This window comes from Stegostoma tigrinum, chromosome 19 (assembly GCF_030684315.1).
Source record: "Stegostoma tigrinum isolate sSteTig4 chromosome 19, sSteTig4.hap1, whole genome shotgun sequence".
In the NCBI taxonomy this organism is placed as follows: Eukaryota; Metazoa; Chordata; class Chondrichthyes; order Orectolobiformes; family Stegostomatidae; genus Stegostoma; species Stegostoma tigrinum.
The window spans coordinates 36,511,362-36,524,785 of NC_081372.1; the positions used below are offsets into that span (position 1 = coordinate 36,511,362).

General features: G+C 39.2%; 1 protein-coding gene across 2 annotated transcripts in view; it reads right to left on the reverse strand.

The window, feature by feature from the left end:
• The window catches only part of LOC125461583 (cadherin-4-like), a 657,666-nt gene that overhangs the window by 25,012 nt on the left and 619,230 nt on the right, over nucleotides 1–13,424 (reverse strand). For both annotated transcript variants that reach the window (XM_059652819.1, XM_059652818.1), the window contains 2 exons: nucleotides 7,384–7,617; nucleotides 7,159–7,298 (listed from right to left, as the gene is read on the reverse strand). In XM_059652819.1, the coding sequence (XP_059508802.1) occupies nucleotides 7,159–7,298; nucleotides 7,384–7,617 (374 nt within the window). The remainder of the gene's footprint in view (nucleotides 1–7,158; nucleotides 7,299–7,383; nucleotides 7,618–13,424) is intronic.

Sequence of the window (13,424 nt, forward strand, 5' to 3'; positions counted from 1 at the left end):
TTAGATTCATAATATGAAGGAACCTCACCCTGGGGTCTGAAACATTGAGGTGAATTACTTGACTCAAAATCCCTGACCTCTGACTTGCTTATATTTGCCACAGTATTTATATGCTTGGTCCTGTTCAATTTCTTGTAACCCCCATGATGTCAATAGATTGACATCAGTCTCCTTTTCTGTGCACATTCTTGTTCTGCAATTGAACAGAAACATTCTAGTTGATGCTGCATATATGTGTATATACATATATATATATATATATGTATATATATGGATTTCCAATAAACGTTTGACAGAGAGGCCCTTAACAAATTTGTTAGCAAAACTGATGTGTGTGAGATAAAGCAAACGAGTAGCCTTTGCGGGAAGCAGGTTTGATAATTATAATTTTGTTGTGAACCATGGAGCAGTGCGACTGGAGAAAGACAGCACATTTTCATATCAGACACAATCCTACACACTGCTCTCAGTTACTCTCTATATTCATCTGTAGCTAAAGGTTTTGCTTCATTGAGATCATGTTCTTCCCAGGAGACAGCAGGTGAGTACAGCTGGGCACAGCTCCACATAATGCACATGTAAAAACCCATGGTAATCTGTGTCCTTCAAGGATGGCTACAATCGAAGTAGAAACAATTTGAAACCTTAGCAGATAAAATCACACAAGAATAAGATAAAACAAAGTGTTGGAATTCCCTTCAGGAATTTCAATCTTCAATTTTCATTCATCTTTCCTATCTTGCCACTATAATTAGCTTGAGGAACTCTGCTGACTGTTATTGCAACTCACTTCAGATGACATTAGTGGAGGCCTTCTGGCAGTGCAAGATGTGGACAGCTCTGGACTACCCAGGTTCTCCTGGGCAAATGCAGGTACAATCCCCTTGGCTGAACCTGATGGAGGCAAGGGGTTGGGGGGGGGTGCGGGGGGAGTGGTGGCATGGGATGAATCTAAGTGGAGAAGCAGGGGAGCTCCGGAGTGAACTGATATGACAATCCCTTGGTGCCTTTCTGTCGACCCTCTTCGCTGTCTGCACACAATGGCACCAACACTGTCCACCAGAGGGAGTGGGATATTTGGAGGGGTGTCACGATCCTTGACCCCGCTCTCAGCTACCCATTGAAATAACATTTCAATGGCTTGGGAAATAGCTTGAAGATCCAAGCACAGATCCAGCAGACACTGATTTTTCTCCAGAACCACAGTCTCAATGACAGCTTTCATTGATTTTTATATTTTCTATTTTTGCATTTTTATATTTTCATAAAGCTGTTCATGGAGGCAGCCGCATGCCAGCTTGCCAGAGACACAACATCAGAATGAGTTTTTACTCCAGACTGTGGATTATTTGTGGCAGGTTTACCAGATGGTTCCCTGTGTGCCTACGCATCTTCCATCAGCTCACTCAAGATTGAGGCCAGGCACCATATGCCTGGTGTTGTTCCTGGCTCTCTCTACAAAAAATTAAAGTGATCAACCAAGCAGTTTCCTTTAATAAAAACAAAATTATTGATTTATTATGAAAAACACTCAAAAAAGATGTTAAACTATTTAACGCTCTGTTTATAAGATGAAAATATAAATGTTCACCCCCTCTAAATAGCCCAAAATACTCATACAAATGGACAGTTTAAAGGTAAAATGTGGATTTCTATTTGCAGAGATTTGTTTTGTGAAGCAAACACTGTTGGGCAATAAGTCTTCATTCTTAAGTGTGAAGAATTTGAGGTGGCAGTTGGTTGGATAAGCTGGTGTACCAAGCCCTAAATTTAGGCAGATATCTCCGAGATCTTTGCCAATGTAGCTTGCTGAGGAAGATCAGAATTGAGGGTATTTTCCAGACTTCTCTTCAGGTCAGTCGGGTTCATCTGAACCAGGACTTTAGGTATCACACGCCTGACCCACAACAAAAGGCTTCCCAGAACCAGGAGAGCTGGGCTAGGAAGCTCTTTTCCTTTCTCAGGCTGGCAACCAACTGAAAAACAATCTCCAAAACACAAGGTGCTATCTGATAGTCATAAACCAAGAAGTTTGCAGTAACAGCCAGTTTTCATAAAACATGCGCCATTCGTGAAATGCCATGTTAAAAGAAGCTTCTCTGAGCTGTCAATGACATCTTTAAAACAAAATTAGGCATCCACAATCTGTCAAACTCCAGTTCACAGAAATGATTGGATATTAAAAGATCTTCGCAATAGTAGGACCTCTGGTATTCTGCCATAGATGTCCCAATATAATGTGGGGAATGTCTGCACATCCTTCACGCAATCCCATATGGGTCTGCACTGATGGTGTGGCTCAGAAACAGAGCAGGAAATCATTGATATACGGCTAAAAACTTAGTATCACTGAATTCAAAATGAATAAGCAGAAATACAATACTAGCCATCAAACATTATCTTGAGAACAGGAATACATCTCAGCCATTATGGGATTATAGCTCCAGGTGTCCTTATATGTTTGTGAAAAATCATTTAGTCTGATATCAAGGTACTTATTAGGTACTCTCAAACATGTCTGTCACATCTAACTACTGCCCTGGCATTTTTATCAGCATCATTACTGTCACCGTGCTCCGCACTCAGTCACCCTCCCCTTTTTCCTCAACTGAGGAGACATGTGGCTCAGTCATCCTTCTACCTGGTGAGCTGTGGCCTATTATTGAGTGAGATTGTTCAGTTTGCAGGAAAACAATCACTAGCCTGGAGACATGGTTGGGTAATTACTCAAATGTTTGTTATCAGTGATCCAGGCAACAGAATCTCAATTTAAGTGCAGCAACTCATTGATGTATGGACAGAGTTTTCATACTCCGTAGCATCAGTTTGGTATTCTGGACCTGGGTTAGGAGTCATGTCTTTGGGAGCACTCCTCTTCACCCTCAAATCTGGAGATGTAGCACCCAGGAATTTTGCAGCATACAAGTACTGCAATAGCTCCCTGGATAGTGGGCACGTGTCTGCAGGGTTTGTCATCTGAGCTGCACACTGAGGGATTGATATCCTTTCCTGTTCAGGAATCTGGCTGGATACTGCCAAGGACTTCCGAAAGCACAAACCCATGCACTTTCCTGAAACAGGCATCTATGGACCCACACATACAGCTGTGAGTGGCAGAGTTGGAGATGCCGCACAAGTCCTCATTTACACTTTGGAGGAACTCTGTCATGAGGAAAATCAATCCAACTATTATTTTCAGTGCCACAGGTACAGCCCTGTCTCCGAAGCCAAGTGGTTCGGGGTCTTCCTGCAAGAGGTAGCAAAGATTGCAAGTCATCTTCTCTAGCCATGTAAAACTGCCTTCTCTCAACTGCAGGTCATCAATTTCACTATCAGGAAGTTTCATACACCTGAAACTTTCTTCTAACTTAATATTAAAACTTTAACCTGCTATTAAGAATCTGAATTTTGGACACTAGCACAATTATGTGCCCCTTCTGCCCTTCTACCTGGAAGATTCTGCTTCAGGAGCTGAAGGCCATGCAAGGTACATTGGTAAAACAGCCAAACATATTGATTATCAATCCCTAAATCCTGCTGATATGCCCCTGGCAGGCAGGAGAATCTCCAGATTAGTCATGCTAATCCACACTGCACAGTTTTGTCCATCAAAGCTGCATCCTCGGATTACAGGCTTGCACTGTGTTCCAGAAATATCTAGCCATGGAAACAGACACAAGTATTTGCTTTCTCTGTCTCATGCTCCACTAATGAGAAGAGAAAAGAAGCTATTATGCTCTATTGATGTGCAATTTTGGAATTTATCCCTTTCCTTTTTTTGAATAAACATTGACAATTTTCCACTTTGCAGCAGCACTCTCAAATCCAAGAAAATTTGGGAGATTGTGCCCAAGGCCTTTGCAATTTCTACCATTACTTCTATTAGCAATCTAGAATGCATCCAAAATAAGTGAGACTTTTGAGTGCTGTCAACATTTTAAGTGCCTCTTCTTGATCGATTTTTATCCTGTATAATTTTGTTTTGGAGCTTTTTTTTTAAAATCTTGTCTCTTTACTCACTGATGGTGACTGATCTCATCATCATATTTCTTTGGAACATCGATTTTTATTCACAATCTCAGCATACGAATGACTCGAAAGAAAAGTGAACAGAATGTAAAATGGGCTATTATTTCATTATCTCTTATTTATGCTATTTCCCAAATTTAAATTCAGCCATTCAGTTTCAAGGCGTTCCCCAAAAACACACCTTACCTTTTCACCTGAGCTGATTTTGATGACAATTTTAGGAATGTTTTCAAAATGAATCATAAAGGGGCTATTAAGTGGTGGTATTGAAATTCAACAAGAAAATGAGATATTCAGCATATCTTGGAAGTCAATGTGTTTTCACACCTCTTTTTAGCAACTATCAGCAATGTTAAAATTGGCTTGACAGAATAGTTGCTTTTGCTTTGGAAGCAAATGGTGTCCATGCCAAGTCTTTTAAAATAAATATTGAAAACATTGAAGCTTTGGCAAGGGAGATTATCGGCAGGCTTTTTTTTCTACATTGTGTCAGATTGCTTTTAGTGATCATCGTCACTAATTTTGTATATCCTATGCGAAGAAAATGAAAACAAGAATGCGTTACTTTAGTGTAATGCTGATAATCAAGTTTACTACCACAGTTCATGCAATGAAGTGGAATTGGAACATTGATTGTCAACCAGTATCATCAACATAGTTGTTTAGTTGTTATTTATGCATGAGTAAACCCCCATTGTAAAAAAGCTGCATAATTGTGCTTCTAATTACCAGTTTTGTTTTCAGAAATGTTTCCAATCAACCTGTTCAGTGATGTTACACACCTCTGGAGCAGGTGGGACATAGCCTTCCGGTCCTGAGCTAGGGACAGTACACTGCACCATAAGAGCCCAGTTATAAGTTGTCTTTTTCTTAAATGCATTTTCCTAATCAACTAGTTTAGATATAATTTTTTAAAGCTATCCTTCAAATTAGTATAATAATATGTGCATGGAAATTTCTCTAAAGTTGTATCATTGCCAAATATAGGTTGACCATGTGGGTAGTTCATTTGATAGAAAACTATCCTTTAGTGTTCTTTTGCTAGTTTTTCCCTTGGGGCTTTGAGTATTTTCCCTAACCAACCTGCTAAAGGCATTATTATGTACCTCTGGATCAGGAGGGACTTGAACCCATGCCTCTTGGTCTGGGATAGGCAAACCACCACTGCACCACAAGAGGGCCTTCTGACTGGTCTAATAATAGTTGCATAGAAATCTCTCTACAGTTGATTAATTGCTTAATACAGTTTGACCATGTGAGTAGTTTATTCATTCTAGTATAATGACCTTGTTCTCCAGATTGATGTTTTTATGGATCTGAATCAAGTATTCATTACCTCTGTTAGGAAATCACATCATTTCATTCATTTAAAAGCCCAGAAAGGAGATGAGCACTATACATCTTTACCAATTAATCATTCCTGATGATTAATTGGTAAAGCTGTATAGTGGTCTCCAAATAAAGCTGCTGGAAAAAAATAGTTCCTCAAAGCGTAAGCTTTTGACATATCAAAAACAAAATCACAATTATAAGATACTTCAACAGAGTTTGCTTACCTTCCAATCTGAGCTAAACTGTCATTCTTAGCCTGCAGATCCACAATCCTGAGAGTATTTTAAATGACAGCTCTTTATGCAAAGTAACAAGGCTGTGTTAAAAAGTTTTGGCAAAAATATTTTTCCATTGCAAATAAATTATATAGAGCAGAAGATGACTGACATTAACTTGCCTTTTTTCTCTTCTAATGGACGTTAGCCCAAATTTAATTAGCCACCAAATAAAGACAACTTTAAAGAAGGAATGTAAACATGGAGAGCAAGTTGAGAAGTTTTAAAGAATGTAATTTGCATGGTTTTCATTGAGGCATACAATTCCAAGGAAGTGCTCCAACTTAGAGCTTCAGTCTATAACATAAGAGGAAAATACGATGCAGAAATTATTACAGTATCCTGAAGCTTGCTGAATTGTTTTAATAGGGTTGGAGAATTTTTCAGAGGTTAACATTAATTAGCAGCAGACCTTTTGCTTCTCAGAGCAGACTTTATGTGTGACAGAAGATGGCATCGTGTCTGGGAGGAATGGGCTTGCTGGGCTGTGTATATCTTTTATTTGCAATGGACCTTCATTTGCAATTTTCTATTCCTAAATCTGGGCAGTTTTTCCATACCTCTCACCACCACTCATTTGTATTTGTACTATCTAATCTTGAAGTGAGTTCTACCCATACTGTTGCCATTTGAATACCACTCAAGTACCAATCAATCCACGATATGTAATCATTAATGAGGAGGAGAATAATTAACCTTATGTTTACTGCAAATTGCTTCATTTTATATGTAAAAGGTCAGTAAATTACAGCTTTTCTTTTATCTCCCAGTTGTCTGTCAAAATTCAGCAACTATTAGCCCATTTATTTACTAAAATGAGAACAGAGTCAGCTCAGCATAAATTGCCAGTTAATTTTCAAAACAGTATTATTTTCATGAAGCTGTTGCTGCATTAGTCTTCATCACACGTTCTGAATTTTCTTTCAACAACTGTAGGAAAAATATGGTATTATTTTAGAGGGAAGAGCAGTCAATAAATTAAAAATTTAGTTTTAATATTGTTCAGGTACAATGATTCATTGCTGCAATAAACTGCAGTGTAGCATGCTAGTCACACACCCTTTCAGAAATGCAGTAGCTCACTGCTTTTGTTGGATAATAAGATCAGTTTTAAAAAAAAGTGCGTATGCTTCAGTAAAAGTATTGTCAAGGTCAAATGTAGGTGTTTCTCTGAATGCTGCATAATTATTTTACTCCAGTAAACTTTTATTTCAATAAGATCTTTAAATAAAAGCAATGAACTGGAAATTTCAAAGTTAACAGTTTTATCTTAGACAATGCTATACTCAACGAGTGTTGTTAATCCTTTTGATTTCACATCTGAGACTGAGCTTAAGCAGTTTTCTTTTAAATGAGCGCAAGTTTTTTGAACTATGGCCTTTGTATTTGAGAAGCCTCTTAGCATCATGTCCTAGCCTTATATACAACAGAAGCTTCCCTGAGAATGAAACTGACATAGTATGTGGAGTGTGCAGTCAGTGCATTTGAGAATGAATGAGGCACATTCAAGTTGCTCTCTCACCTGATCCTCTTCACCGCCACCTTCTTCATCATATTTCAGAATATTGTCTCTGACATCATCCTCTGGATCAATCAGAAGTTGCTTTGTCTGTCGTTCCTTATCTCTGCGTTTCATCCACACGACAAACAGCAGGACAAGAACTGAAGAAAGTAACAAGTATGTCGTTATGTTATCAGCATGATACAGATACTAATTTAATCACTTCCTTCTCATTGCAATACTTACTTAACAAAATGATGATGCATATAAGAATTGCAATAATGGCTCCCGTGCCCAATCCAGCAGCTGCAATAGCACCAATAGCTGTACAATCTCCATGTTCATCACAAGGACAGACTTTCACTTTAATAACAGAGGTGCTAGATAATGGAGGATTACCAGAATCTGTGATTATGATTGGAACATCATATACACCAGCGACCAAGAAACCAATCCTCAAACTGAGCTGAGCAGAGTCCCCTGAAGAATTCAGAAAGAAAGAGAAATCAAAAGGAATTCAATACTGCACAAACAATTCAATGAGCTCTTCCACAATTAAAGAAGCAGCGATAATCTCAGCAGTGATCGTAAATGATCAGCAGAACAGACTTACAATTCACACAAACTAGACACAAGGAGAGATCATTCCTCACAGAAATGGAAGAAATGACTGCAACCAATGATTAATCACAAGACACTCAATACTGTCTTGCTGAGGAACCAATTGCCCATGTCTCAGTGTATCATTTAATTAGCTCAGAAGTGTGGCGCCTGTTATTATTAATGTCAGCCCAGATCTGGTCTCCCCACAGCACCGGCTACATGGTAATTGTCCAGGAAGTTCAAACATCTGATGGGCAATTACTCTGCTTCCGAAACCCTGCAAAAATGTCCCCAAATATCAGTTACAGTTGGAGACTTTGGAAAGTTCCAACTTACTCAGCTCAACAGTGACTCAGTAACAGGATTAAAACCTGCTCTCACTCCTGGGTGATCATACAAATGAAACCACATCCTTCACCATTTATTCACGATGTAACATGCCTAAAATCACCCGAACAGACCACCCAACCACATGGCTATACCTACTCAACTCAACCTCCTGACACGTGATCCACTCTACTCTCCTATCCAGACCTGCCACCCCTAACTACCCTCACCCACTGACTTGCCACTTGCTGCATGACCCACATCCAATATCCTACACCCTTATTCACTTAACTCATCACCCTACCCTTGCACCTACCTGTCAAGAATCCTACCCCCTAAATTGCCTGTGACCCCACCCTTGCACTCACTATTTGTTACCCCTGTGTTTCATCCACGTATCAGCTACCCTACCCTCTCTCACCCACTTGCTACCTTACCTCCTTACTCTATTGACACCCTCACCCACTTAGCTTACATACTTACCTTCTGTGGTAGTTTGGTAAACAGGGTTTGGGTATTTAAACCCCAGAATTTGGCACTTACTGCTGCATAAATAGGGTGTAGTTGGGCCTCCAGAACTGATCCTGCCACATTTGTAAGTTCCTGGATCAGGTATGCTGCATATCTTTCAAGAATGCTGAATTGGAGCAGGGTAAGTGAAAAGAAGCAAAGTGGCAATCCAACTGAGATTGCCAATTCTTGAAATGATTTGGCTCAATATTTCAAATTCAAATGCATTATCATTTCACAGGGCAAATAAAAAGTTTACTTGAACAAAATGTACAATTATTTATCCAATCCATTATCAGAATTTATTCTGCAATAATTTTAAGTATTTATATATGTACATTTCATTATGTATACAATGGTTTATCGCTGTACCACAAACATATATCCTATGACTTTATGCTATGAGGAAATATTTAGTTTGTTTAAAAATATCACAGTGCTAAATTAACAAATTTTTAAGTTAAGCAGTTTTAATTTTATGGCCGTTAAACTGTTGTGTCATTTTTAAAGGAATCTATGTTGAAACGATAAGAAAACATTCAAGTTCCCTTCTTAAACTAGCATGGACAATGTCTTCTCATATTCCCTCCATATACCCTTGAAGATTTTCCAGCATCTTTCATTATGCGTATTTACATAGAATACACTGAAAAGAACATGTGCTTGACTCATTTGTGCAAACTCTACTTGATAAAGCTTAATTTTCAAATGAGTTTGAGTGTCCAAGTGGGGCTGTACTCAGAAAGACAGCATTAATATTGAATGCTAATAGAATTTATATATGCACATTTCATTACTTATACAATGGATTTTCTCTACCACAAAACACACATTTTGTGACTTCATATAGAGGGGAAGTATTTCTTTTGTTTAAAAGCATGGCAGTGCTAAATTAACAAATGTTTAACATACAGATAAGCAGCTTTAATATATTAACATAAAAGTAACTGAGAATTCAGTTTTTGACTTGCAGTATTTGCATTTTGAACTCCTACGGTGATTTAGGGGTATATTGGGGCAAAGAAAATCTTTATTTAATAGATTATCCCGAATACGCCCAATAATGTTATCTCTACTGTAATGCCAAACCGATGTTGCTTTCCTCCCAAACCAGTCAGTGACACAGGCAAAACAAAATAAATTGCAAGTGAAACTGTAAAAATAGATCAGCTGATTTTATAACCGGAGGACCTGTTGTGCAAAGCACAAGACGACATGTCTACGGTCATTGAGTAACAAACTGCAAGCTGTGGCAGTTACCTTGCTTGTTTAATCGCACTGGGACATGGAGTTTAGATATTAGTATCCTAAAGAGTAGGAGCTTACAGGAATGACAAAATATCTTCATGTTTCCCAATTACTTTTTTGGACATCTTTTCCAGGCATTTACTAACACATTCATAACATCTGAGATAGCAGCAGAAACTAGCAGTCCTGGCACTTCATAATCAGAATGTTTAACCTATAACTTATTGATGTAAATGCACCTGTGTTAAACATTCTTACAGCTTAGGAATATTTGCTTCAAATTTAATTACAACCATATACAACATCATTGATTTCCCCATGTTATTTTTGAAGCATTTAAAAAAATGTAATACAAGCAAATATTGTTCATTCAAATCAATAAGCATAAATAACAAAGAATTCTGTTCTGCATCTGTGAAATAAAACAAAAACAGTTTGACTCAAAAGTAAAATACCCCAAGGATATAGAGATAAATGTGTATTAGAAACATGTGGAACAGGGGGAAAAAAAAAGACCTTACCACTGAACGAACAGCCTTTCCGTGGCAAAGGAAAGAATTCTGCTGAATCAGTATAGGTGCTTCATACATACAGCGAATAGCATCTACCAGCACCAAATAAAATAATAACTGCAAACAAAATTTCAATTCTTGATCATGGCTTTTCGGACATCGAAGCCTCAGATTTTGACAATAGACTTTTCCATACTGTTTCCTGCCTGTCCTTTGTTTGCCACCAACATTGTGTCATCTAATCTTTGAGATGTTCACGCAAACTGGCATCTCTCTGCCTCCATCCATTTACATAATTTAGCAGTCAGTCCCATCCCAACCTATTATGCTTCTCCCCTTCCTTTCCATTCCCCTCTTCTTCATGTCACCTATTTAATTTTAATTTTCTCCCTCTCAGGTACTTTGTTGCTCAAGCCTAAGCTCAAATATCCCCTGCATAAATTATTCTGTCTCTGTTCCCCAAAGAGTCCATCAAGGTATACAATGCTGCCATCAGTCAAGGAGACACTAGCTTAACCCTTCTGTTCTCTCACCAACATTGCTGCTTCCCTCCATCCAATAGCCCTTTGTATGATCATGGTGTTGGGGAGTTAATGAGTAAATCATCTCTTATCCTTCTTCTCTTTAAAGCGGTCTACTTTAAATCACTCATCTCCCCCTCTGTCCTTGAGAATTCCCATTCTCTACTGTCTCTCCAAGCCCACCCAGGACTCTGGTTGAGGTTGTCTCTCCTCTTTCCCTTAGTCTATTGCTATAAAGAACTCAACTGCAATTATTTCAATTTCCATCTGAATGTAGTTCATCGTCTGTCCTCTTGAGTCTACTTGCTACACAGATGGTTTAACCATTCATCAGTAGACATGTTCCACCACACTTGAGCACTAAAATAAAAGAAAGAACTGTGGATGCTGGAAATCTAAAACAAAAACAGAAATTGATGGACAAACTTGGTAGGTTGGGCAGCATCTATGAGAGAAAGTTGAGTTTATGATAGATGAGTGAATTTCTGAAGAGGGTCATTGGGCTTGAACCGTTAATGCTGTTTTTCTCTCTAAGGATGTTGCCGAAACCTGCTGCGTTTCTCCAGCAATTTATGCTTATGTTACACTCGAGCACTAGTGGGTCTGACCATCAAAAACATTCACAACATTATGACCTTGGAAGCAATGATATTACCAATTTTGTTTCTTCATTACTTGTGTCTCCCTAAACATCCCTTTCCCTGCCTCCTGCCACACTGATTGTGAGCAGCTGGTGAAGTTTTTTTTCACTATCGTTGAGATCATCCATTCAGCTGATATTGCTGTATTCCTTCTTTCCCTTAATTACTAAGTTATAATTCCATATAGGCTCACACTGAAGTGGTCTCAGTCTCCAGTTTCTTACTTATCTCAAGTGTCTTGTCCTGTCCAGGAAACATACTTCCTACTTCCTTGATCTCATTCCCACTAAATTGTTGACACACAGCTTGCCTTTTTGGCTTTTCTGAGCGATATTATTTTATGATTTTGGATGACTCTACTGTTACTGTATCAAATTTCAATTACAAGTGTCTTTATTTTAAAATGAGGCAGAGAGCCAAACGTTGACTGCAGTGGCCACCTGGAGAGAGAGAGGCTCTGGAATGTCAAATCTGACAAGGTGTTAAAGAGGTTCAAGGAGAAAAACCATATTACAAACTGAATTTATAATCTCCTGGGATTATCTCAGAATGTAAACATAGTTGTAAAAACAAAGACAACAGCAGTATTGGCAAGGGGCATTTATGCATTTCCTGCTTTCAATAAAACACAGAACAGGGACCAAAAAGGGCTTTATTCCTATTCTGTGTGTGTTACAGAATTGACATTTCCATGTATGGACTATTGTGCTCCAGGTGATCCAGTTTGAGGACTGTAATTTAAATACCCCTGACTGATGGTGAAGCAAAGGGAACAGACTCTCTCTCTCACTGAGTGCTGTCAGTCAGCTACTGCTGAAAGGAATCAGGACCAAAGTGCTTCAAACAATCTACAAAGCCAAGAATTTAGAAATCAGCTGTAGAAATAATAATGAATGCATTGTGTGTGTGTGTGTGTGTGTGGGGGGGGGGGGGGGGGGGGGGGGTGGTGGGTGGCGGTGGCGGTTGCTGGACAATCCACTGCACAAGCAGAAACATGCAACGATCTGCTCTTCACAAAAAAATCATAGACTGTTCCTTAAAGCTTTTAAAGAAATGCTCAGCATTTTCATCTCAGCTTTTATTTCTAATCAGTGTGTATTTGTGTTGCCTTACTATTTCTTCTTGCATTTAGTAATCAATAAACTCAATTTTTTAAATTCCAGAAGGCCTGGCTAAACTGGCTCCTTTTACAACTTAAATTAATTGGGACATGGAGGAAGATATCCACAGGGAACTGTCCCTCTAAAATTAACCTTGCTGTAGGGTGGGTAAGTAACCAAGGGGAGCTAGTTCAGCCTTCCTCACTTAAGAGCTTATCAGTTTGATTAGATCTGATTCCCTACAGTGTGGAAACAGGCCCTTCGGCCCAACAAGCCCACAGCGTGCCTTGGAGCATCCCACCCAGACCCATCCCCCTATAACCCACACACCCCTGAACACTATGGGCAATTTAGCATGGCCAATCCACCGAGCCTGCACATCTTTGGACTGTGGGAGGAAACCGGAGCTCTCGAAGAAAATCCCACACAGACATGGGGAGAACGTGCAAACTCCGCACAGACAGTCGCCCGAGGCTGGAATCAAACCTAGGTCCTTGGTCCTGTGAGGCTGCAGTGCTAACCACTGAGCCACCGTACCGCCCCACGATGTTGAGCAAAGAATGGTACAGCACAGGAACAGGCTTATCAAGTCTGTGTCAACACATAATACCGTTCTAAACTTAAAAACCTCCTGTCTTTTCAGAGTCCATATTCCCTCTATTCCCTACCTATCATATATCTGTAAAGGTGCTTGAGGTCTCCTATGTGGAACTGTAAAACATTGGGTAATCTCACCTAGACACTAACTGTTAGGGAGGCCACACACCTTCCTGCAGTTCTGAGGAAGGGTCACCAGACCCGAAATGTTAACTGTTTTCTCCTCCA